General features: G+C 43.1%; 1 protein-coding gene across 3 annotated transcripts in view; it reads left to right on the top strand.

Moving 5' to 3' along the window:
* The first annotated feature begins 1,520 nt into the window (after positions 1-1,520).
* si:ch211-250n8.1 (uncharacterized) overlaps positions 1,521-26,722 on the top strand; it is a 98,224-nt gene continuing 73,022 nt past the window's right edge. For all 3 annotated transcript variants that reach the window (XM_048555354.2, XM_048555352.2, XM_048555353.2), the window contains exon 1: positions 1,521-1,697. In XM_048555354.2, coding sequence (XP_048411311.1) covers positions 1,661-1,697 — 37 coding nt within the window. In that variant the 5' untranslated portion in view covers positions 1,521-1,660. The remainder of the gene's footprint in view (positions 1,698-26,722) is intronic.

Raw genomic sequence — 26,722 nt, 5'->3', positions numbered from 1 at the left:
ACTGTGAAGACTGACGCAAAGTACTTACTAAGTTCTTCAGCTATTTCCTTATCTCCCATCACTAGTCTTCCAGCATCAATTTGGAGTGGCCCAATGTCTACTTTTGCATCTCGTTTGTTTCTTATGCCTTGAAAGATACTTTTACTATCATTTCTAATATTACTGGCTAGCCTACCTTCATATTTGATCCTCTCCTTCCTTATTTCTCTCTTTGTTATCCTCTGCTTGTTTTTGTAGCCTTCCCAATCTGATTTTCCTGTGCTCTTGGCCACTTTATAGGCTGCCTCTTTCTCTTCGATACATTTCCTGATGTCCTTTGTCAGCCATGGTTGTCTAACCCCCACCCCCCGCCCCCCACCAACGATTAATCTTTCTTTTCTTTGGGATGAACCTCTGTACTGTGTCCTCAATTACACCCAGAAACTCCTGCCATTGTTGCTGTACTGCCTTCCCCGCTAGGCTCTGCTTCCAGTCGATTTTCATCAGTTTCTCTCTCATGCCACTGTAATTACTTTTATTTAACTATAACACCTTACTGCTGAGTAAGTTGAGGGCCCATGTGTTACATCTGATTTTGCCTTCTCTCTTTCAAACTGCAGACTGAACTCTACCATATTATGATCGCTGTTTCCTCTGTGTTCCCTTACTTTAAGATCTTTTATAAAGTCTGGCTCATTACAGAGCACTAAGTCCAGAATAGCCTGCTCCCTTGTGGGCTCCATCACAAGCTGTTCCAAAAAGCCATCCTGTAAGTATTCCATGAATTCCCTTTCTTTGGATCCACCGGCAACATTATTCACCCAGTCCACCTGTATATTGATGTCCGCATGATCACCGTGACCTTGCCTTTCTAACATGCCCTATCTATTTCCCGGTGAATCTTGCGCCCCTGGTCCTGACCACTGTTAGGAGGTCTGTACGTAACACCCATTATGGTTTTCTTGCCTTTGTGGTTCCTCCACTCAACCCACACAGACTCCACATCATCTGACCCTGTGTCATTCAGTGCCAAAGATTTAATTTCATTCTTAACTAACAAGGCAACCCAAGTTTCAGGTTCAGTGACCCTTCCTCAGAACTGATGGTAGCTAGGAACAGTTCTGTGGAAGGTTCACTGGACCTGAAACATTACTCTGATTTCTCTCCGCTGCAGAGCTTTTCCAGCAATTTCTGTTTTTATGTCTGATTTCCAGCATCTGTAGTTCTTTCAATTTTTTGAGGTGTTAGTCCCACCCCGATCCCCTCAGATACTGGGGGATGTGTTATCCCCGCTCCTGTCCCTCTGATTAACAGGGCATGCCGCACCAGCCTCCAGTCCGCTGTGAAGTTGTGTTAACTCCGCTAACAGCCGCTGGAAGGCGCTCCAGTTAGCCCCGCCCCACCCCGATAATTGACAGTTGAACGTCAGCACCACCTGCGCCCGCTGATAGACAGGTGACTGGTAGCCCCGCCCTCGGTCCGCTGATAGACAGTTGGTTGCTAGCCCCGCCCCCGTGCCGCTGATTGACGGTCAGCATGGGTTAACTCGTCTCCGTGCCTGACAGGCTTGGCTGGTGTTTGAGGGTGAGGGAGCGGCAGGGAGGTGCAGGCCAGGCAAGCCTGGGAGGGAGAGGGTGGAGTGGGAGCTTCCGGTGAATCGTGCCATTCTCGGGAGAGGAAAATGTCCAGAAAGGAGCCGCTGCTCGGCGCCTTGAAGGGTGAGTGTCCTAATGATGGAGTGTTGGGTGGCAAGGGAGTAGTGGGAGCGGTTAGGATTCAGGTGAGGGTCAGTAAGGCCTGGGCAGAGTGACTGGGTGAAGGACCAGGAGTCGGGGAAGGGACAAAAGGGCTTGATGCATATATGTTAAGGCAGTGGAATTTGGGTGTTTGACTGGTAGAGGAGTATATAGGTTTCTTTAGAAATCGCATGTCTTGGAGGGATCTCCGTCTACCTCACAAAATTTATATTTGCAGTGTGATGCCTGACTATGTAGAGAATAATTATACAATTACTGTTGCTGTCAAAACGGAATAGGGAGATAATACGGAAGTGCCTGTATTGGACTGGGGTGGACAAGGTCAAAAATTACATGACACCAGGTTATAGTCCAACAGGCTTACTGTAAAATGTAAGCTTTTGGAGCTCAGCTCCTTTCTCAAATGTAGTGTAAGGGAGAGGGCATAAGACACAGACCTTTATAAGCAGAAAGGTAACAACCCTAAAACTAACTGCCTCTTGCTGAATCTTTAATCAGTTTGGAAGGAGACTATTGATTAAAATGCAGAATCCAGATTCCCTTCAGGTGTTTGTCCTGAGATGTTTAAAGTTTTATTGATGTATTTAAAAAAAGTGACCTCTCAGGTCAGACAGTGCATTTTAGATATGAAATCCTGCTTAGAGTCTGTCAATGTTTTGAACTGGGGTTTTTTTTAGCAAAACAGAATGCATCTGTAACTGCACAGACATCTTGGATGAAGTAATGTGTGTGTGTGTGTAAATGTAGAGCGTGTGTGGGTGTATATAGAGTGAGAGGATCACCTTAGTATGACATGAAGCCTATATCCTCATGCCCTCATGGAATGGAACTTTGGCTATCAGCCTCTCCTCAGAAATTTTGCGTTATTGTGTATCTCAAGTCCATCTGGGAGTATGCTTACCTGAAATTCAAAGGCTGAATGTCCTTGACCCCTGAAGTGTTCCCCCTATTAGAGGGAACACCCTTGTCCAGTGATAGCTGCAGCATCTATTCATCTGTTGCATGGTCTCGCTAACATACCATGCCTTGGGGCATCCTTGCCTACGTTGTTTAAGATAGACGGCATCGGCTGAGTCACACAAGATATCTGCTGTGTACGTGGTGAGTGATGTTCCCACGTGTGATGGTAGCACCCATGTTGATGATCTGACATGTCTTGCAGAAGTTGCCATAAGAGAGTTGTGTGGTGTTGTGGGTCGATGTTGTCCTGAAGGTGGGGTGGTTTGCTGCGAATAATGGTTTGTATAAGGTTTAGTGGGGTGGTTTGCTGCGAATAATGGTTTGTATAAGGTTTAGTTTTTTTTTGAAGGCAGGAAGTAGAGGTGTGGGGAAGATTGTGGTGAGGTACTAATTGTTGTCAATAATTTGCTGAAGGCTGCGAAGATCATGGTATAGTTTCTCCACTCCCTGGAAGTACTGGACAATGAAGGATACCCTATCCGTCAGATCCCATGTCTGTGTTCTGAGGCAGTCATTATGGCTTTTTGCTGTGGCACAGTGGAATTTGCAGTTAATGAGTTGAGCATCTAATCCTGTCACTACTCATCTGAGCAGATCCTGTGTATGCGTAGGACTTGTCCTTAGGGGATGGCTTTTTTAATATGTTTAAGGTGGAAGGTAGAGAAGTGCAGCATCTTGAGGTTATCAATGGTCTTGTAGTAGAGTGAGGTACTGATGCTGTCTGTCCTTGATAATGCATGTGTCTAAGAATGAGACTGATTTGATTCTAAAGTGTCGTCTATGGTAAGTCTGGTGGGATGAAACTTGGTGATATTCACACATAGTTATTTCAGTGATTAGTAGGAACTGCCGATGCTGGAGTCTGAGATAACAAGGTGTAGAACTGGATGAACACAGCAGGCCACGTAGCATCAACAGAGCAGGAAAGCTAATGTTTTGGGTTTGGACCCTTGCTCAGAAATGGGGGTAGGGAAGGGGGCTCCAAAATAAATTGAGAGGTGGGGAGGTGGTTATAGATGGTGGATAGTGGAGCAGATAGGTGGAGAGAAGATGGACAGGCCTAGGAGGTGGGGATGAAGCTAGTAAAGGTGAGGAGTAGGTAGGGAGCTGGGATGAGGGTTGGTCAGTGAAGAGGGAGGGGTGGATAGGTAGGAGACAAGACCAACAGGTGAAGGAGGTGGTGACAAGGTGGGGGGGGAATGCTGGTCTTGGGATGAGGTTGTGGGTGGGGAGATTTTGAAGCTCATAAAGTCTACGTTGAGACCATTGGGTTGTAGGGTTCCAGGGTGGAATATGAGGTGCTGTTCCTCCAGTTTTCAGGTGGCATTATTGTGATGCTGGAGGAGGCCCAGGATGGACATATTGTCCAGGGAGTGCGAGGAGGAGTTGAAGTGGTTCATGACTGGGAGGTATTGTCGTTTGTGGCAAACTGAATGTAGGCACTCTACAGTGCGGTTTCTGAGCCTCCACTTAGTCTCCCTGATGTAGAGGAGGCCACCTCGGGAGCAGCGGACACAATAGACTGCATCAGTGGATGTGCAGGTGAACACCACCTGTTAATGTGGAAGGTTTTCTTGGAGCCAGGGATGGAGGTCTAGGGGCAGGTGTAGCACCTCTTGCGGTTGCAGAGAAAGGTGCCATGGGTGGTGGGACTAGTGGGGAGTGAGGAGCTGATAAGTGAGTCCACATTTTAGATGTGAGCTCTTGCTTAGAATCTGTTTTTAAACTGGGGTCTGGTTTTGTTTTGAGCAAAACAGAATGTATCTACATATACACAAACATCTTGAGTGTCTCTGTGTCTCTGTGTCTCTGTGTCTCTGTGTCTCTGTGTCTCTGTGTCTCTGTGTCTCTGTGTCTCTGTGTCTCTGTGTCTCTGTGTCTCTGTGTCTCTGTGTCTCTGTGTCTCTGTGTCTCTGTGTCTCTGTGTCTCTGTGTCCTCGTGAGGGAGTGTGTGTCGCAGATGTTTCAGTAACTCCTTGCTAGTGAAACCAAAGGAAGAAAATGTCGTCAATCTGTCTGGTGCATAACATTAGTTGGACGCCCTCCTAGCAAAGAAGTTTCATTTGAATTTCTGCATGAAAATGTTGGCATATTAGGGTGCAGATTTGACCTCCATGGCTGTTCTGTTTGCCTGAATGAAGAACTCGTTGTCAAAAGTGAAGATATGGTCAAGGATGAATAAGTTGCAGGATAGCGTCTGGAAATTGGCAGTTGTTGGTATTGAGTACTGATGCTGTTTGAAGGATGCTAGTGTAGAGTGCCGAAACATCCATTGTAACAAGGGGTATTTTTGGTTCAACTGGTCAGTGGATGCTGCGTTTCTGTTGGAAATCTGTAGTGTCACGTCAGAAGCTGGGAGTTTTTTGTACCGTGGGTTTCAAGATAGGTTTTCACGCAGGGTCCCCTGTTGAACTATAATCTGGTGTCAGGTAATTTTATGACAGGGTCCAACAGATATTTCTATATCCACAAGCTGCAACGGTTATCCAGGCAAGGTGGTTGGAAAGGAGAGGAAAAAGATTGAATCACATTTGTATTGTGGTGTCCACAATCACTGAACTCCTCAAATGTACAGTTGTAATGTTTGGAAACAGACAACTTGGTTTCAGCAAACTCCCATGAAAAGCAACATGAGATTTTAAGATATTGATTCAGGGATAAATATTGGCCAGGACACTGAGGATGTCTACCCTATTTCTTTTGAAATAGTGCCATGGAATCTTTTATATCCACCAGAACAGGAAAATGGAACTTCCTTTTAATATTTCCTTGTCTTTCAAACTCATTGGTTGCGGAAAGCATGATATTGTACTGAGGGACTGCTGTACTGTATGTCCAGACCATGAGTCATAAACATCTCCCTTATTTGTATTTGCCAGTTTTTAAATTTTTTTTAAAAATTCAATCATGGGATGTGTGCATCTCTGATTTAAGGTGACAATTATTGTCCAAACTTAATTGCCATGGAGAAGGTCGTGATGAGCTGCTTTTTTAACCACTGCAGTCCCCAGGATATAATGACACTCGGTGCTACGGTGCTGTTTAAAGAAAATCCTAATTAAGCTCTTGTTTCATTTTATTACCCAAAAAGCAATTTTTTAAAAAATACAGACGGGTAAAATTTATGATTTGTGGATGTTAGTAGATTCAGCATGCAATTGTTTAATATGTCAAGATTAGAACATAGAACATAGAACAGTACAGCACAGAACAGGCCCTTCAGCCCACAATGTTGTGCCGACCATTGATCCTCATGGATGCACCCTCAAATTTCTGTGACCATATGCATGTCCAGCAGTCTCTTAAATGACCCCAATGACCTTGCTTCCACAACTGCTGCTGGCAACGCATTCCATGCTCTCTCAACTCTCTGCGTAAAGAACCTGCCTCTGACATCCCCTCTATACTTTCCACCAACCAGCTTAAAACTATGACCCCTCGTGCTAGCCATTTCTGCCCTGGGAAATAGTCTCTGGCTATCGACTCTATCTATGCCTCTCATTATCTTGTATACCTCAATTAGGTCCCCTCTCCTCCTCCTTTTCTCCAATGAAAAGAGACCGAGCTCAGTCAACCTCTCTTCATAAGATAAGCCCTCCAGTCCAGGCAGCATCCTGGTAAACCTCCTCTGAACCCTCTCCAAAGCATCCACATCTTTCCTATAATAGGGCGCCCAGAACTGGACGCAGTATTCCAAGTGCGGTCTAACCAAAGTTTTATAGAGCTGCAACAAGATCTCACGACTCTTAAACTCAATCCCCCTGTTAATGAAAGCCAAAACACCATATGCTTTCTTAACAACCCTGTCCACTTGGGTGGCCATTTTAAGGGATCTATGTATCTGCACACCAAGATCCCTCTGTTCCTCCACGCTGCCAAGAATCCTATCCTTCTTCAGTGAGAATATATATTGCCAGAGCAATAAACTATACAGCTTTTTGAGTATCCTGTGAACGTCACTGGTTAGGCCAGCATTTATTACCCATCCCTAATTATCCAGAGGGCAGTTAAGAGTCAACAATTTTGCTGTAGCTGGAGTACGCATGTAGGCCAGTCCAGTTAAGGACAGCAGCTGCCTTTTCATGAAGGACATTAGTGAACTAGATGGGTTTTTTCCTGACATGATCCAGAAATTGTCCCCTCCTGAGAGAATCCAGAACAGGACAGTATAATGTCGGAGTTAGGCCATTTTGGACTGAAGTTGGGAATCATCTTTTCAGTAATGCATAGTGGAAATCCAAAACTTTCTTCTGTGAGACATAGACATTGGGGAATAATTATGATTTTCTAGATCTGAAAATGATTTTTGTTTGGTAAGGGTGCCAAGTGGCATTGACCAAAGGCAGGAAAATGGCAGGGGGTGGGGGGGAAGAAGGTGGAGGGATATCATGGTGAGGAAGTGTGGATGCTGCAGAAGTACTTGGACAGACTAGGAGAGTGGGCAAAGAAGTGGCAGATGGAACACGTGGGAATATGTGAGGTTATGCATTTTGGACATGGAGAAGATGTTTCCACCAGTAAATCTCCAGATCAGCCATCAATTGAGGGTCACCAATTGGCAGACGGGTATCAGACCTGTTGCTGCTTCTCCATTATACAATACCATTATGTTTGCTTTCCTGTCTACACCTCTTCTTCCTACTCTGAGGCTGTGCCCTTGGGCCGTACAGCCTCGGAGTAGGAAGAAGAGGTGTAGACAGGAAAGCAAACATAATGGCATTGTATAAGGCTTTGGTCAGATTGCAATTGGAATATTGTGAGCAGTGTTAGGCTCCTTATCCAAGAAAGAATGTAGTGGAGTTGGTGTCCAGAGGAGGTTAACAAGAATGATCCTGGAAATAAAGGGCTTGTTGTATCAGAAGCAGTTGAGGACTCTGAGTTTGTACTCTGAGCTGTACAGCATGGAAACAGAACATCTGATCCAACTTGTTCAAGCTGACCAGATATCTGAAATTAGTCCCATTTGGCCTATATCCCTATGTCTTGTATCACAGCGTCTATCCAAATAGTTCTTTTGGATCTGGTTAAACATTAGATTAGATTGTCTACAGTGTGGAATAATTAAGAGAAGATGCAACAACGGCAATTTGCTTGAATATAGATGTTTATTAAGTAGTAATAATAATGATTATAATGGTAATAATAAATGGAAATAAAAGAGAAGAAGCAACAAGTCTGATACCCTTCTGCTAATTGGTGACCGTCAATTGATGGCTGATCTGGAGATTTGTTCCTGGCACCGTTTACCATTCTGAGCCAAGGCGAAATCGAGCAACACGGAACGAAACTCTGTCTCTTTCACGTACAGTGTATCAAACAGCCAGCACAAAGAAAATAGATACAACAGACAAAACCGGTGTCTAGTATAAAAGACGCAGCAACAGAAAGACAAACTGCTGGTGCTGTCTTTGGCCTGTAAAGGAATGTTCACAGGACACAAACAAGGTCATGCAGCTGTTGAATATCATCATGAACTTTTAGTTCTTCGGCCCATCCTATACACACTCTAAGCCTTTCCTATTCATATATCCATCCAGATACCTTTTTAAATGTTGTAATTGTACCATCCTCCATCACATCCTCTGGCAGCTCATTCTGTACATCCACCACCCTCTGCGTGAAATAGTTGCCCCTTGGGTCCCTCTTAAATCTCACCTTAAACCTGTGCCCTCTAGTTTTGGACTCCTCTATCATGAGGAAAAAACCTTGATTACTTACCCTACCTATCTCCCTGATGATTTTATAAATTTATAAGTGGTCATCTCTCAGCCTCTGATGCTGCAGGAAAATAGCCCCAACCTATTCAGTCTCTTCGCTATAGCTCAAACTGTCCAACCCTGGAAACAGCCTTGTAGATCTTTTCTGAACTCTTTCTAGTTTCACAACATCTTTCCTATAGCAGGGAGACCCAGAATTGAATGCAATATTCCAAAAATGGCCTAACCAATGTCCTGTCCAGCCACAACATTACCTCCAACTCATATACTCAATGCATTCACCAATAAAGGCCAGCATACCAAATGTCTTCTTCATTATCTTGTTTCCCTGTGACTCCACTTTCAAGGAATTATGAACCTATACTCCAAGGTTCCTGTGTTCAGCAGCACTCCTCAGGACCCTTACGTTTAAGTGTATAAGTCCTGCCATGATTTGCTTTTCCAAAATACTTGATGGATTGCAGAGCAAGACTTTGTTGAAACTACAAAATACTGAGAGAGAGTGGACATGGAGAGGAAGTTTCCAATAGTCAGAGACGAGGAACACAAGCCACAGTCTCAGGGTGAAGGGATAACCCCTTAGAACTGGGATGAGGAGGAAATTCTTCAGCCACGGGGTGGTTGTGGAACTCATTGCTACAAAAGGCTGTGGAGGCCAAGACATTGAGTGTCTTTAAGACAGAGATAGGTTCTTGATTAATAGGGGGATCAAGAGTTATGGTGACAATGTAGGAGAATGAGGTTAATTTAAACATTTCAGCCACAATTGAATGGCAGTGTAGACTCTATGGGCCGAATGGCCTAATTCTGCTCCTACATCTTTTGAGTTTGAGGTATAGATCGACCAGAATCTTTTGATTTAATGATGAAATAGGATAGAGGGATTAAATGACCTCTTCCCAGTCTTATCTTAATTTGCTGTAATCATTAAATAAAATCCACGCATTACCACTAGACAAACAAACCAAAGGAAGCAGGTTACAAGTCAAGTTCTGTTCTTAACAACCTGATAGTCCAGTCGAAGTCGAGAAGGGTGAGGTTACCAAAACAGCCAGTGCTTTAAACAAATAGGGAACATACATTAACTCTTATCTTACTGATGTCTTTGAAAACTAGGCTGCTAAAATCGCATTTTTCTACCTGGGCTCACAATTAGAGGTGGTAAAATAACATGACTACATTGCTGCAATTGAAACCCAGAAGCCTAGACCACTAATTCAGAGAACAAGAGTTTAAATCCCACTGTGAATTCAGTGTCAGTAAAATCTGGAAATTAAGAAGTGCTTTGAAGGTCTTAATAAAAAAACCCAACTGGCTCACTCATGTCTTTTAGTGGAGGAAATCTACCATCCTTCCACAATCTGGTCTATCTGTGATTCCAGATCCAGAACATATGTTCTTCCATCTTACAATTTAGTGGGTTCTGAGACTATGTATCAAACTGCTTCACTTACAGTGGATCAAGAAGGTGGCTCACAATTGCCACTTACTCAAGCTTATTTAGAACAGGTGATTAAATGTCAACATCTTCAGCGACTTTAAAAACTTGGAGAGAAAACTAAAATACTAGTAGATTCAAAATTTTGTGCCTATTAAAGATGGCACTTTAAACTGCTCCAAGCCTCACTAGTGCAGCCACATTCTTTGGCCTTACAAGGCTGTCAGTGACATCGTTTTATGAATAAAATGTTTGAGGTGACTAGAATACATTTTGAGATCCATGTATCTTGTTTTCATGAAGAAGGGACTATCCACAGTAGTCTTATTTTGTTTTTCTGATGTAGGTCTTGCTGGCAAGACTATCATTTGTTCCCTATTTGTAATTATCCTTCATGTGATAGTTAGCTTTCTCTTTGGACCATTTCAGGGCATGTGGTGTAGATATTCCTACAATACTGAAACAGTATGCAGCCAGAAAGGACTCTTGTTTGTAATCAATCCTCAACATTTGCATGCAGAACTTGTTTCACAAAGTTAAAGGCATTATCTGAATATGTTATTGTTCACATGATGCCACTTAGTTCCAGCTGTTCCCTGGATGGCATAATGGATAAAAGTCTGATGTAGTATGATTCATCCAGACCAGAGGTTTACAGCATCTGTTAAATGTCTTACCTGAAAGGTGGCTATTCTCAGTACCTCTTGCACTATCTGCTGTAACCAGGAATATTTAGTATTTTGGTAATGTTAGTTTGAGAAAAAAATCCATCATATTCATTATAATTGTATATTGTGACAAAAAAGACTCCCTGCCATTCACCCCATTGTTTTACAGCTCAAAATGCTTTCTAGACACAATGCTTAATTTGGATTTAATTTATGGAATGCTGGTCTAACTTGGCAGATCTGGCAGCATATGTGGAAAGAAGTAGTTAATATTTTGTCTAGTATGACTTCCTCAAAACTGAAAAATAGGCTTTCTTAATACCTCTGAAAGAGGCAGATGGTATAGAGGCCCAGATCAAAAGACAAAGGATAATTAATAGTGTAGAAAGAAGAAAATAATGTAAAATTTGTGTAAATTGAGTTGTAAAAGGCTAAGGGCAAAATAATAAGACGCAGACACGAAACACTTCTAGGGTGAGGGGTAACGAAGTAAAAGAAATGGCAAATAGATCGAATGCAGTCAGTTTCTGAAATTATTAAATTCAGTATTGAAATATGGAGTCTATAAAATACCTAAGCAGAAAATGAGGTGTTTCTCCTTGTGCCCTCGTGCTTACATTGTGCTTTGTTGGAACGTTGTAGCAGGCCCAGGTCAGAAATGTTAGCATGAGATCAAGGTAGTTTTCTGAAATATCAAACAGCTGGGGGGGTGTGCGGTGTCAGGATCATTCCTAGAGACAGAGTGGGGATGCAATTCAAAACGGTCATCCAGTGTGCATTTGATCTCTCCATTGAAAAGTAGACTGTTTTGAGCAGCAAATGCAGGAAACGCGATTGAAAGAAGTGCAAGTGATGCGTCTAGGATCTTGGACAATGACTAAGGAGGAGACAAAAGGACAAGTATTACGACTTTTATGATTTATATGGAAGATGCCATCAGGTGGGGGAGAATGATGAGGAGCGGACTGAGGTGTCACAAAGAGAACGATCCCTGCGGAATGCTGACAGCAGAGGGGAATGGATGGGAGATGTATTCAGTGGTGGTAACCAGCTTGAGGTGACATAAGTACTGGGAGAGGATCTTTTCAATGCAGAAACTATTTGGGAGAAAGTAAGGACGAAGAAAACCCAATGTTGTTTGGGAAAGGAGTGAGGGTAGAAGTGCTGGAGATGGGTTGAACACACTTGAGAGCCTTGACGGCCACATGGATGTGAATCCTCAGTTGAGGGAAAAGGTGTTCATATTGGAGCCCAGTGGCAGATGCTTTCATCAGAACAGATGAGATGGAACAGACATCTTGCAGGCAACAGGGTGTGAAGAAAAGTAGTCAGGCAAGTGTGGGAGTCAGTGAGTTTGTAGTGGGAATTGGTATCCTCCAAAATGGCAACAGTGAAGTCAAGGAAGGGAAGAGTCAGAGATGGAATCAGATGATGCTGAGAGAAGTATGGAAATTGGAAACAAAGCCAATTAATTTTTCTAATTCTGGACAAGAGTTGTAATCAGTTGTAGAGGGATTTCACATCCATGGTTTTAAAAACAGAGGTGATTGGGACCGCAAAACTTGGAAATTATGGAACTGACAGAGCATCAGAAGAATCATCAATGTAACTTGCAAAAGATTGGACAAGGGTGACAAAATCGAGTCAAGATGGGAAGAATAAGTTCAGTCTTAATTTGAAATGACTGGGTGTCTCATGATGTTTCTGTGGCTCAACTAGATTTGATGTGAAATTTCATGTTTTACCATTGCTTTTTTATTTAAATCCTAATGTTGACATTGATGTTGGTCACACGATATTAACAGTAAATGTTGCTTACATAAAAATGACTGCTTTTTCTGAGTACTGAAAGATTGGTCAGTTGCTTTGTTAATAGTAATAGTGTTGTTGGTCAATCCCAAAATATGAACATTTGGTGAGAAGCTATCGTGGAGACAGTCTGTCAAATGCATGTGGCTCAGTCATTTGATGGCACACAAGCAGCTAGGGCACAGTCATTCTAGCAGCTGACTAGTTGTTATTGGTGATTTTCATTTTATCTCTGACTTTAACACTGGAACACCCTAGTAAATTATTTGCTTTGTTCATTGACCACTCCTTTTTACATTTGGTGCTGCATCAACATCTTACAACTTCTCATTAACGCTTGGCTTGTTACTACTGCATTTTTTCTGTAACCTCATTGTATTGTGGTTCACCCTGTGACTGGTGTGCCATTATCTTTGGCATTGTTCTTTCTTGCCTCTTCATCATTCTTGTCATCAATCCTAGCATTATTCAATATTGATGGAACTCGGTTTCTGATTTGAATAACAAGGAAAAAAAGTCATAATTTGATCATTATTCAGCCCTATCCACTTGTGTTGAATCTTTCAATTGAATTTCCTTCAGATTGTGCACATCCACAGTGTTGATAATCTGCATCCCTTGAGATGAGCAATGAGTATAATTCAGCATCAATGTTGGGAGGCAAGGTGAAGTGGAGTTGGGGATGTCTTCTGAAATGAAAATCAGGGTAACTTTTTTTAGTTTAAATTTTCAAGATTATTAAAGAAATACTTAAAATTGAACTTCCAGTCAAAATAATCTGTTAGGCCATTAAGATGGAGCATGCACACAGGTTAGAAAAGTTGTGACAGACTACCTTCATAACAGAGTAAATCAGACAGCTAAGATTTTACTTCTGTGTGGTCTCCAAACAGTTGGTGCCAAACTAACCAGTATGAGTTTACAACAACAGTGACGTGGCAGAGACCCTACCTGATAGGCCATTAGAATGCCAAGGTTGAGCAAATTTGTCACTACATTGTCTCAGTAAAATAAACTCGCTCTCCTAAGTGGTTCAGAGAGATGGACTGTGTACAGTAAGCACCTCAAAATGCTGGAGACTTCTTCTGCAAGATCCTGCAATAAGCATACCAATGTCACCTGGCTCAGGCCAACATCCCTAGCATCAAAGTATTGACCACAGACTTGCTCTGTTAGCCAGTCCATACCGTTTGTGTGTCTGACACAAGACTCCCAAAACAAGTGCTTTACCTGAAGCTTTCATACAGCAAGCAGGCCCCAGGAGGAGAAAGGAAATACTTCTAAACAACCTCTAAAATTCCTTGAAAATTTGCAATATTTACATTGACATCTGGGGAACTCTGGCCCAAGACTGTCAGAAATGGAGGGAAAGCTGCTGTACACCTAGAGTCTCATCTGGGTCTCTGAGAGCTAAAGTCATCCTTTGACAGAAAAAAAGTGTGTATGGCAATCCAGGCATCCCAATCTCCCATTTTCTCCCAACCGTCATCTGCTCCTCCTGTCACAGAGACAGGGGGGTCATACATTGAATTTCTTAGTCACTGAGAACTTATTCCTTCTGCAAAAGCGAGACATCTTTTGTTTGAGCACCTGCCAAAGAAGAAGAGAAAATAAATCAAAGACAAACCAGGATTGTTCTTGCTTTCTTATTGTGGATTCTCCAGAATAAAAACAAAATACAGGAAATAAACAGCAGGTATGGCAACATTTGTACAGAGAGAATCACGGCTAATGTTTCAAGTTGTTGACTTGTCATTGGTTCTATTTCATTCTGCTTTTGTGTTCATTCTCTAGAGCCTGGCATCAAACCACATTCTCCTTGTGATAAGAAGTGGATCCCCAAGTTCTCCTTTCATAACTGCCCCTAAATAGGATTTATGTTTGCTCATCAAGGACTTGTTCATCTGTGATTCAGATCTGGCCACACTTTGATTTCAAAGCTTTAACTAACATTCAAATCCCTTCGTAGTTGGTCCCCTTCCTATCTTTAATTGCTTCCAGCTGCCTAATCCTTTGAGACCTCTGCATTCATTCAATTCCAGCCTCTTGTGCATCCCTAATTTTCATTGCTTCCCCGTTAGTGTCCATGCCTTAAGCTGGCTAAGCTCATAACTCTAGAATTCCTTCCATAAACATCTCCTTGTCTCCCTGTATATCTGAATATAGTTAATAAAACTTACTTAAGGATAAAATTTCTTGGGAGCTGACTAGAGGTTAGTTTTGGATGAAGGGATTAGTCTGAGAATAGTTTTTTATCTGTGAAAGTCTGGATTTTTCCTTCTGGTGAAGTTACAATTCCAAACTTGGTCACTTTTGAAGAATTGAGCTGCCTGTGGATTGACTTTCAAACCTGCCTGAACTAACTCCGCTAATAGAAATAAATGTTCATTCAAGCATGGAATCCTTTGTAGCAAACATGTCCTAGTGTAACTTTGATTTTCAAATGTGAAAGCAAATTGATGCTAGTCCGCTTCAGGGAATGATCCAAAATCCATCAGAAACATCTGTGATAGAATGCTTTTTTTATAGCGGAAGAAAGCAATTGGGATTTTTGACAGAAGAGTGGGTGTTTCGTTGACACATTCAGATTTCCCTTCTCTCTAGTATTTGTTGCAGTACAAGAACAATTTTTTTCACACGTTTTTATCCCCCAGAGAGCTTTTTCACTAGTTACTAGTTTTGGTACATGCATTGTATAGAATGTTTGTTTTTTTTTTCCAAATTCAGTCGTGGGCTATGATCATCACTGACTGCCCAGCATTTTATTGCACTGTATGTCCTAGGGACCTGCTTTCTTGAACCATAGCAGCCCAATTACTGTAGGTTGACCAAATGCCTTTGGGGAAAGAATTTCAGGATTTTGATCCACTGACAGTGAAGGAACAATGGTACATTTACAAGTCAGGGTTGAGTGGTTTCAAGCTAAACTTGCAGATGGTAGTGTTCCCATGTATCTGCTGCCCTTGTCCTTCTAGATGGTAGCGGTCATGGCTGTCTAAGGATCTTTGAATTTCTGCAGTGTATCTTGTAGATAGTAGCGGTAGTGGTAGTAGTAGCAGTGTGTACTGAGCATCAGTGGTGGAGGGAGTGGATGCTTGTGGATGTTGTGTTAGTCAAGCGGGCTCTTTGACTTGAATGGTGTCAAGCTTCTTTTGTTGTTGAAGCTGCACCTATCCAGGCAAATGAGGAGGAGTCCATTGCACTCCTGACTTGTGCCAAGTGAACAGGCTTCGGGGAGTCAGGAGGTGAATTTTTTTACTGCAGTAAAGCTAACCTCTGATTTGCTGTTGTAATCACTTTGAGATGAGTCCAGTTGAGTTTCTGGTCAATAGTAACTCCAAGAATGTTGGTCATGGGGGTTTGTGATGGTAACACTATTGAATGTCAAGGGGCAGTGATATGATTGTGTCTCTTATTGGAGATGTTCGTTGTTGACCATTTGTGTGGCAAGAATTTTATTTTGCCACTTGTAAGCCGAAGCCTGGATATTGTCCAAATCTTGTTGCATTTGAACATGGACTGCTTTAGTGTCTGAGGAATCGCAAATGGTGCTGAACATTGTGCAATTATTGGTGAACATCCCCATTTTTAATCTTGTGATGGAGGAAAGATCGTTGGTGAAGCACCTGAAGATGGTTGGGTCCCGGACACTCTGAGGAGCTCCTGCGGAGGGATCCTAGAGCTGAGATGACTGACCCTGAACAACCACAACCATCTTCCTAAGTGCCAGGTATGACTCCAAGTAGCAGAAAGTTTGCCCCCGATTCTTATTGGCTCCAGTTTTACACGGGCTCCTTGATATCATCGTCAGTTGTATGAGGTCTCGATGTCAAGGAGCTGTCACTCTCCCCTCATCTCACCCATGTCTCTTGCCATTTTTTGACAGAATCTAAGATCTGCTGTCATGACCATAGCCAGTGTTTCAACTGCACATGATTTTTAACAGCTTAATGGATAGCATTTCCACACAAAGATAATGTGAAACCAGCTGTACCAGAATATCCTTTTTAGAAGGATTTACACTTTTTTAACATTGCTAGTTTTCAAGTTGTTTGGATTGACTGTGACTTAAACTTCAGTGAGCATATTTCTGGATTTTATTTGTAAATTATTTTAATTGTCCTTAAAACATCCAGCATTGTTCATCATAGTAGTTGACTTCAATATGTGGAAACTAGCATCTGACGCAATCTGAATGATTAAACTGGCTCAGCTAGAGCATAGAACATGGAACATTACAGTGCAATACAGGCCCTTCAGCCCTCGATGTTGCGCTGACCTGTGAAGCCAAACTGAAGCCCATCTAACCTACGCTATTCCATTATTATCCAACAAACTATTTGCCTTCCATATAATATGCTGTACCTGCACGTACCTTTTTTTGCTGATTCATGTACCAACACGCTCTGATCCTTTCAAAGTCATTTGTGTAATCTCTGTCCTTTTAAATGCTGCTTTTCTACTCCTGCCAAAGTAAACAAGTTCACATTTTCCCATATCACACTTAATCTATTGATATCTCTTTGCAAACTTTCTAGCTCCCCTTGACAATTTACTTTCTGACCTGTCATCATCAGTAAATTGACCTTTTATACATATAGCCTGTCCATTCATGTCATTGATAGTTTGAACATAGAACATAACAGCGCGGTACAGGCCTTTCGGTCCTTGATGTTGCGCCAACCTGTGAAACCAATCTGAAGCCCATCTAACCTACACTATTCCATTATCATCCATACGTTTATCCAATGACCATTTAAATGCCCTTAAAGTTAGTGAGTCTACTACTGTTGCAGGCAATGCATTCTACACCCTTACTACTCTGAGTAAAGAACTTAACTCCACCTTTTGTCCTATAGCTATCACCTCTCAATTTAAATATGTCCCCTCGTGCTAGCCATCACCATCTGAGGAAAAAGGCTCTCGCTGTCCACCCAATATAGTCCTCTGATCATCTTGTTTGTCTCTAATTAAGTCACCTCTTAAGCACCTTCTCTCTAATGAAAACAGCCTTTCCTCGTAAGACCTTCTCTCCATACCAGGCAACATCGTGGTAAATCTCTGCACCCTTTCCAATGCTTCCACATCCTTCCTATAATGCAGCGACCAGAACTGTATGCAATATTGCAAATGCGGCCTCGCCAGAGTCTTGTACAGCTGCAATATGACCTTATGGCTCTGAAACTCAACTCAATTCCTCTACCAATAAAACCTAACACACCGTGCGCCGCCTTAACAACTCTGTCAACCTGTGTGGATACTTTCAGGGATCTATGCACATGGTCACCAAGATCTCTGCTCGTCCACATTACCAAGAATCTTACCATTAGCTCAGTACTCTCTATTCCTGTTACTCCTTCCAAAGTGAATCGCCTCTTACTTATCTGCATTAAACTCCATTTGCTACATCTCAGCCCAACTCTGCAGCTTACCTATGTCCCTCTGTAACCTGCAACATCCTTCCATGCTGTCCACAACTCCACCAACTTTAATGTCATCCACAAATATACTAACCCATTCATCTACACCCTCATCCAGGTCATTTATGAAAATGACAAACAGCAATGGCCCCAAAACAGATCCTTCTGGTACACCTTGTAACTGAACTCCAGGATGAACATTTCCCATCAACCACCACCCTCTGTCTTCTTACAGATAGCCAACTTCTGATCCAAACCGCTAAATCACCCTCAATCCCATGCCTCCGTATTTTCTGCAATAGCCTACCGTGGGCAACCTTATCAAATGCTTTACTGAAATCCATATACACCACATCAACTGCTTTTACCCTCATCCACCTGTTTGGTCACCTTCTCAAAGAACTCTGAGGTTTGTAAAGCACAACCTACCCTTCACAAAACCGTGTTGACTATCCCTAATCAAATTATTCCTTTGTAGATGATTATAAATCCTGCCTCTTATAACCCTCTCCAACATACTACCCACAACCGAAGTAAGGCTCACTGGTCTGTAATTACCAGGTTTGTCTGTACTCCCCTTCTTGAACAAGGGTACAACATTTGCTATCCTCCAGGTTTCTGGCACCACTTCTGTAGACTGACATAAAGATCAAAGCTAAAGCCTTTGCAATCTTCTCCCTAGCGTCCCAGAGAATCCTAGGATAAAACCCATCCGGCCCAGGGGACTTATCTATTTTCACACTTTCCAGAGTTGCTAACACCTCCTCCTTATGAACCCCAATCCCATCTGGTCTAATAGCCTGTATCTCAGTATTCTCCTCGACAGCATTGCCTTTGTCTTTTTCCTGTGTGAATACTGATGAAAAATATCCATTTAGCGCCTCCTATCTCTTTGCACTCCATGCACAACTTCCCACTACTGCCCTTGACTGGCCTTAATCTTACTCTAGTCATTCTTTTATTCCTGACATACCTGTAGAAAGTTTTTAGTGTTTTCCTTGATCCTACCTGCCGAAGATTTCACATGTCCCCTCCTGGCTCTTCTGAGCCCTCTCTTTAGATCCTTCCTCGCTAACTTGTAACTCTCAAGTGCCCCGACTGAGCCTTCACAGCTCATCTTTACATAAACCTCCTTCTTCCTCTTGATAAGAGATTCAACTTCTTGGTAAACTATGAATCCCTCGCTCGACCACTTCCTCCCTGCCTGACAGGTACATACTTATCAAGGACACGCAGTAGCTGTTCCTTGAACAAGCTCCACGTTTCAATTGTGCCCAGCCCCTGCAGTTTCCTTCCCCATCCTGTGTATCCTAAATCTTGCCTAATCACCTCATAATTGCCTTTCCCCAGCTATAACTCTTGCCCTGCGGCATGCATCTATCCCTTTCCATCGCTAAAGTAAACGTAACCGAATTGTGGTCACTATCACCAAAGTGCTTACCTACTTCAAGCTAACACCTGGCCTGGTTCATTACCCAGTACCAAATCCACTGTGGCCCTGCCTCTTGTTGGCCTATCTACATACTGTGTCAGGAAACCCTCCTGCACACGTTGGACAAAAACTGACCCATCTAAAGTACTTGAACTATAGCTTTTCCAGTCAATATTTGGAAAGTTAAAGTTCCCCCATAACAACTACCCCATTACTTTCACTCCTATCCAACATCATCTATGCAATCCTTTCCTCTACATCTCTGGAACTTTTCAGAGGCCTATAAGAGTTTTCCCAACAGGGTGACCTCTCCTTTTCCTGTTTCTAACCTCAGCCCATACTACCTCAGTAGACAAGTCCTCATCAAACGTCCTTTCTGCCACCGTAATACTGTCCTTGACTAACAGTGCCACACCACCCCCTCTTTTGCCACCTTTGCTGATCTTACTGAAACATCTAAACCCCAGAACGTGCAACAACCATTCCTGACCCTCCTCTATCCTTGTCTCCAAAATGGCTACAACACCGAAGTCCCAGGTACCAACCCATGCTGCAAGTTCACCCATCTTATTCAGGATGCTCCTGGCGTTAAAGTAGACACACTTCAAACCACCTTCCTGCCGGTACACTCCTGCATGAAACCTTGTTCATGACGTCACTGCTCTCAACCTCCTGTACACTGGAGCTGCAATTCAAGCTTCACAATAATCTGTTCTTTAAATATAAAATTGTCTTTCTAGAACATAGAACATTACAGCACAGGCCCTTCGGCCCTCAATGTTGTGCCGACCTGTCATACCGATCTTAAGCCCATCTAACCTACTCTATTCCATGTACGTCCATATGCTTGTCCAATGACGACTTAAATGTACCTAAAGTTGGTGAATCTACTACTGTTTGCAGGCAAAGCGTTCCATTCCCTTACTACTCTGAGTAAAGAAACTACCTCTGACATCTGTCCTATATCTTTCACCCCTCAATTTAAAGCTATGCCCCCTCGTGCTCGCCGTCACCATCCTAGGAAAAAGGCTCTCCCTATCTAACCCTCTGAATATTTTATGTTTCAATTAAGTCGCCTCTCAACCTTCTCTCGAATGAAAACAGCCTCAAGTCCCTCAGCCTAGGCAACATCCCAGTAAATCTAGTATCAGAGATAATGGGAACTGCAGATGCTGGAGATTTACTGGGATAATAAAATGTGAGGCTGGATGAACACAGCAGGCCAAGCAGCATCTCAGGAGCACAAAAGCTGACGTTTCGGGCCTAGACCCTTATGAAGGGTCTAGGCCCGAAACGTCAGCTTTTGTGCTCCTGAGATGCTGCTTGGCCTGCTGTGTTCATCCAGCCTCACATTTTATTATCCCAGTAAATCTCCTCTGCGCCCTTTCCAAAGCTTCCACATCCTTCTTATAATGCAGTGACCAGAACTGTACACAATACTCCAAGTGCGGCCGCACCAGAGTTTTGTACAGCTTCACCATAACCTCTTGGTTCGGGAACTTGATCCCTCCATTAATAAAAGCTAAAACACTGTATGCCTTCTTAACAGCCCTGTCAACCTGGGTGGCAACTTTCAAGGATCTGTGTACATGGACACTGAGATCTCTCTGCTCATCTACACTGCTAAGAATCTTACCATTAGCCCTGTGCTTTGCCTTCTGGTTACTCCTACCAAAGTGCATCACCTCACACTTGTCTGCATTAAACTCCATTTGCCACCTCTCAGCCCAGCTCTGCAACTTATCTATGTCTCTCTGTAACCTACAGCATTCTTCATCACTATCCACAACTCCACCGACCTTAGTGTTGTCTGCAAATTTACTAACCCATCCTTCTACACCCTCATCCAGGTCATTTATCAAAATGACAAACAGAAGTGGACCCAACACTGACCCTTGCGGTACACCACTAGTAACTGGTCTCCAGGATGAACATTTCTCATCAACTACCACCCTCTGTCTATAATTACCAGGGTTGTCTCTACTCCCCTTCTTGAACAGGGGAACCACATTTGCTATCCTCCAGTCATCTGGCACTATTTCTGTAGACAATGACAAGTTAAAGATCAATGCCAAAGGCTCGGCAATCTCCTCCCTGGCTTCCCAGATGATCCGAGGATAAATCCCATCCGGCCCAGGGACTTAGAAATCCTTCAGAAGGTGAAGATAGATAATACCTCTTCCGTGTGAACCTCAATCCCACCTAGACTAGTAGCCTGTATCTCTGTATTCTCCTCGACAACATTGTCGTTTTCTAGAGTGAATACTGTTGAAAAATATTCATTTACCGCTTCCCCTATCTCATCTGACTCCGCACACAACTTACCACTACTATCCTTGATTGGGCCTAATCTTACTTTCGTCATTCTTTTATTCCTTAAATATCTATAGAAAGCCTTAGGGTTTACCCTGATCCTATCCGCCAACAACTTCTCATGTCTCCTCCTGGCTCTTCTCAGCTCTCTCTTTAGGTCTTTCCTGGCTACCTCATAGCCCTCAAGTGCCCTAACTGAGCCTTCACATTTCATCCTAACATAAGCTGCCTTCTTCCTCTTGACCAGAGATTCCACCTCCTTCGTAAACCATGGCTCCCGCACTCTACAACTTCCTCCCTGCCTGACGGGTACATATTTATCTAGGACACACAGGAGCTTTTCCTTGAATAAGCTCCACATTTCTAATGTGCCCATTCTATGCTCCCTAAATCTTGCCTAATCTCATCGTAATTGCCTTTTCCCCAGCTATAACTCTGGCCCAGTGGTATACACCTATGCCTTTCCATCACTAAAGTAAACATAACAGAATTGTGATCGCTATCACCAAAGTGCTCACCTACTTCCAAATCTAACACCTGGCCAGGCTCATTACCCAGTACCAAATCTAATGTGGCTTCGCCCCTTGTTGGCCGATCTACATACTGTGTCAGGAAGCCCTCCTGCACGCTCTGGACAAAAACTGACCCATCTATAGTACTCGAACTATAGTGTTCCCAGTCAATATCTGGAAAGTTGAAGTCCCCATGACCACTACCCTGTCTCTCTCACTCCTATTGAGAATCATCTTTGCTATACTTTCCTCTACATCTCTGGAACTATTCGGAGGCCTATAGAAAACTCCCAACAGGGTGACGTCTCCTTTCCTGTTTCTAACCTCAGCCCATACTACCTCAGTTGACGAGTCCTCATCAAACGTCCTTTCTGCAACTGTACTACCATCCTTGACCAACAATGCCACACCTCCCCCACCTTTTACCATCTTCTCTGTTCTTATTGAAACATCTAAATCCCTCCCTGCTCTATCCATGTCTCCGAAATGGCCACAACATCGAAGTCCCAGGTACTAACCCATGCTGCAAGTTCACCCACCTTTATTCCAGACGCTCCTGGCATTGAAGTAGACACACTTCAATCCAACTTCTTGCTTGCCGGTGCCATCTTGCTTCCCTGAAACTTTATTTCGGACCACCCTACTCTCAACCTTTTCTATAGTCGAACTACAATTTTGGTGCCCAACCCCCCTGCTGAATTGGTTTAAACCCACCCGAACAGCCTTAGCAAAATTCCCCCCCAGGATATCGGTACCCCTCTGGTTCAGGTGAAGACCATCTTGCTTGTCGAGGTCCCATCTACCCCAGAAAGATCCCCAATTATCCAAGAATCCAAAACCCTCCCCCCTGCACCATCCCTGTAGCCATGTGTTCAACTCCTCTCCCTCCCTATTCCTCGCCTCACTAGCACGTGGCACGGGCAGCAAACCAGAGACAACAACTCTGTTCGTCCTAGCTCTCAGCTTCCATCTAGCTCCCTGAATTTCTGCCTTAAATCCCCGTCTCTCTTCCTACCTATGTCGTTGGTGCCAACGTGGACCATGACTTGGGGCTGCTCCCCCTCCCCCTTAAGGATCCCAAAACCACGATCAGAGACATCACGCACCCTGGCATCTGGGAGGCAACACACCAACCGTGAGTCTCTCTTGTCCCCGTAGAACCTCCTATCTGTCCCCCCAGCTATGGAGTCCCCAATGACTAATGCTCTGCTCCTCTTCCCCCTTCCCTTCTGACCAGCAGGGACAGACTCTGTGCCAGAGACCTGTGCCCCACTGCTTTCCCCTGGTAAGTCATCGCCCCCAACAGTATCCAAAACGGTATACTTATTGTTGAGGGGAATGGCCACAGGGGATCCCTGCACTGCCTGCCGGTTCCCTTTCCGTCCCCTGACCGTAACCCATCTGCCTTTTTCCTGTACTTGAGGAGTGACTACCTCCCTGTAACACCTCTCAATAACCCCCTCTGCCTCCCGAATGATCCGAAGTTCATCCAGCTCCAGCTCCAGTTCCCTAACGCGGTTTTCAAGGAGCTGGAGTTGGGTGCACTTCCCGCAGAGGTAGTCAGCAGGGACACTAGTGGTGACCCTTACCTCCCACGTTCTGCAGGAGGAGCATTCAACTGCTTTGATCTCTGTTCCCATTATTCTAAATTCCCAAAGAGACTGTTTAAAAATAAAGAATAAAAAATAAACTTGTTACCTTACCAATCAGGCACACAGAACCTTTTTTTTGGTTAGAGGAGGAGGAGGATGGGTGGGAGACACTACCTGGGTAGTGTTTCGGGTAAAGCAACCACACAAATATATTACCTCACTCGCCAGTCCCGTGTTGGCTCCTGCTCAGCGTCCCTCCGCCTATTCACGAGGTAAGCTTTTTAACGATTCAAAAACAGTGACTCACCAGCTTCCCGACAGGCTCCTGCTCCAAGCTCCCGCGCGCGCTGCTGCTGCAACCAGAAATTTTTTAGTTATACCAGCAATAGATGTCCATCTCTAGTTGCCCTTGAGGTGGTAATGAGCTGCTGGTATAGGTATCTAGGATAGAAACATATTCTCCTAATAAAATTATTGATTTAAAGTTACTCCACATTTACTTGGTTTGTGTACAAACCATATATTTAAAATCCCTTCAAATGAGACTCCCAATTTTAAATTGTGCTTTAATTTTAGTAGTACTGATAAATCAACATGTATTTCAGAAATATCTTAAACATTTTCCTTTACACTACCAGTAAAACATTTCAGAATGTATTTTTAAATTGAGTACTGCGACCTGGAAAGACAAAGGCAGCAGATGCGTGGGTGCACCATTGCCTACACATTCACCGCCAAGTCATGCACTTTCCTTACTTGGAACTGTATTCTTTCGTTTTCACTGTATCAAAATACTGCAGCTCCCTCCCTCAGCTCTGTGGGTGTGCCTTCGCCACATTGACTGACTGCAGTGGTTCACGAAGGCGGCTTATTACCACCTCAAGGACAACTAGAGATGGGCATCACTTGCTGGTATAACTAAAAATGCTGATGTTCCATGAAAGAATAAATACTTGATGCGTTTGTTTTATTTCTTTCTTTAGTAGCTTTAGAAATGCCACAGTTTCAAAAATGTTTTCCCCCTGAAAAGTAATACTGACTCTGCAGGAAAGTGTCTTCTCTGTCAATTAATGTTCACTGTTGACTGCGTCCAAAAAGAATTGAAAGATTTTTACGATTACTTTTCTGTTCTATGAAGTTCACACCAATATCTTTATCACCCGTTACCTTTTCAGAATCCGGAACAACCAGCCCTGCTTTAACTTAAAATTCCCAGCTGGAAGTACTTTTTCTCTGTAAAGCTACCTTTTGTAACAAAGATGGTTACTTCAGAATAAACTCTCTTCAACAGTTCATTTTGTTTTGTCTGTCTTATCAATTTACCCTTAAATTTATCAATTGCTAGCTGGAAAACTTTATGATGGGAATTCTGCTCCTATTTCGGGTTCATTATCTAATCTATTCCAGCTCCAGCCTGCCCATGCATTCTTCTGTTTGGGGTTAGTACTGTGAGAGTGCCCTCTCGCTCAATGGGAGAGCCTTTCTCCAGTACATGAATGACTTACTTCAGCAAACAATTTGCACCCACTTCTACTTCTTGCATTGTGCCTTCTTTCTCAGCTCTTTCACCTCATTCTACCAATCCATGGAACTCATTTCCTGGCCATCATCCTGAATAAGAGTGACTCCCAAACACTCAATTCAAACATTTGGAGTCACAAGCTCCAAGCAAAGGCTAATGTGGAGATCTGACTAAGTGTACAGCTATGTTCCCCCTTTAATTCATGCTTTCCATTCAAAAAAAAGTCAATTAGCTGTTCTTTGAGGCCTAATTCCTTTTTGAAAAGTTCACTGGAATGAAAGGCTATTTTTACTTTAAAATGCTGCAGCCCATACAGACAATGTCCACTCTCAGAAGTCTTCCCTCTTACTGTCTCGGGTCCCTCCCACTCTCATGGGTTTATTTCTCCCCTGCCAGTCCCTGGCTCTGTTTGATCTCCAATCTTGTTGCCCTGCCTCAGTCTCACAGGCCTTTTCTTCATTAATCTCATAGTTCTGAGCCCAAGCAATTTTGAAGCATCAAAATGCTAACACAATGGAAAAGAAAATTGGATGGCATGCTGTCAAAATTCAATCAAAAATGAAAGCATCTCCTAAATGTGGTTTTTAAATGCCTCTCATTTATCACATCCCTGCATTGACTTAACTGCTGGAATATATATTACCCTACTGTCCACTCTTGATAGTTGGCCAGTGGTCATGATACCTTAGTCCTATGCATTATTATCACTCAATACAACAGTTCAGTCTTGGATCTATTGTGTTATGTTCCACAGGACCTTCATGACAAAATGTCTTGAGCAACTGCCTTGTTTCCTTTTCTCTTCAGAATCTGAGATCTTAAGCAGTTTCAAAAAATCATAACGCAGTTTTCCATGTTTGATCACTTTTTTTTTTTAAAAACATCACAAGCTATTTATTGCCTTACCATGGCCTTTCCATTGCCTTTGACTACGTATTTTTATAAAATGCAAAGTCACCTGAATTAATTTGTCTCAGATGGTAGAATGCAACGCCTGAAAGCCTTTCACATTTTCTTTGCAGGACCTTTAACCATAATTGAAGCCCATATCCCCGAATGTAAATAGCTCTGGACCAGAAGGCCTAGACCAAGTTGCACCTGGTCCTGAGATGTATAATAATGTCACTGAGCAGGTTGATTGGAAAATATCTACAAAAGTGCCAAAAACAGAAATTTGTCATACCTCCTGGAGCAGGAAATCTGCATTACAGCAAGGAGGGTAATTTGGGATTTTAGAATCACAGCATGGGAACAGATCCTTTGGTCCAACTAGGCCATGCTGACCAAACCCCAAACCAGTTCCAACTGCCTGCATGTGGCCATATCTCTCCAGACATTTCTTATTCGTGCATATACCCAAATGTCTTTTAAATGTTGTAACTGGACCCACATCCATCACTTCCTCTGGAAATTCATTCCACACATGTAGCGCTCTCTTTTTGTTTAAAAAAAAATTGTCCCCATGTCTTCTTTAAATATGTCCTTAGTCAGAAATCCCACACCGTAGGGAACAGACACCTGCTTTTCACCTTTATCTATACCCCCATGATGTTAAAACCTCTATTAAGTCACCCCTCAACCTCTTATACTCCAATGAAGAAAG

The sequence above is a fragment of the Stegostoma tigrinum genome, chromosome 22 (assembly GCF_030684315.1).
Source record: "Stegostoma tigrinum isolate sSteTig4 chromosome 22, sSteTig4.hap1, whole genome shotgun sequence".
NCBI lineage: Eukaryota > Metazoa > Chordata > Chondrichthyes > Orectolobiformes > Stegostomatidae > Stegostoma > Stegostoma tigrinum.
The sequence above is the reverse complement of the archived record's forward strand: the minus strand, read 5'-3'. Positions and strand labels throughout refer to the sequence as shown.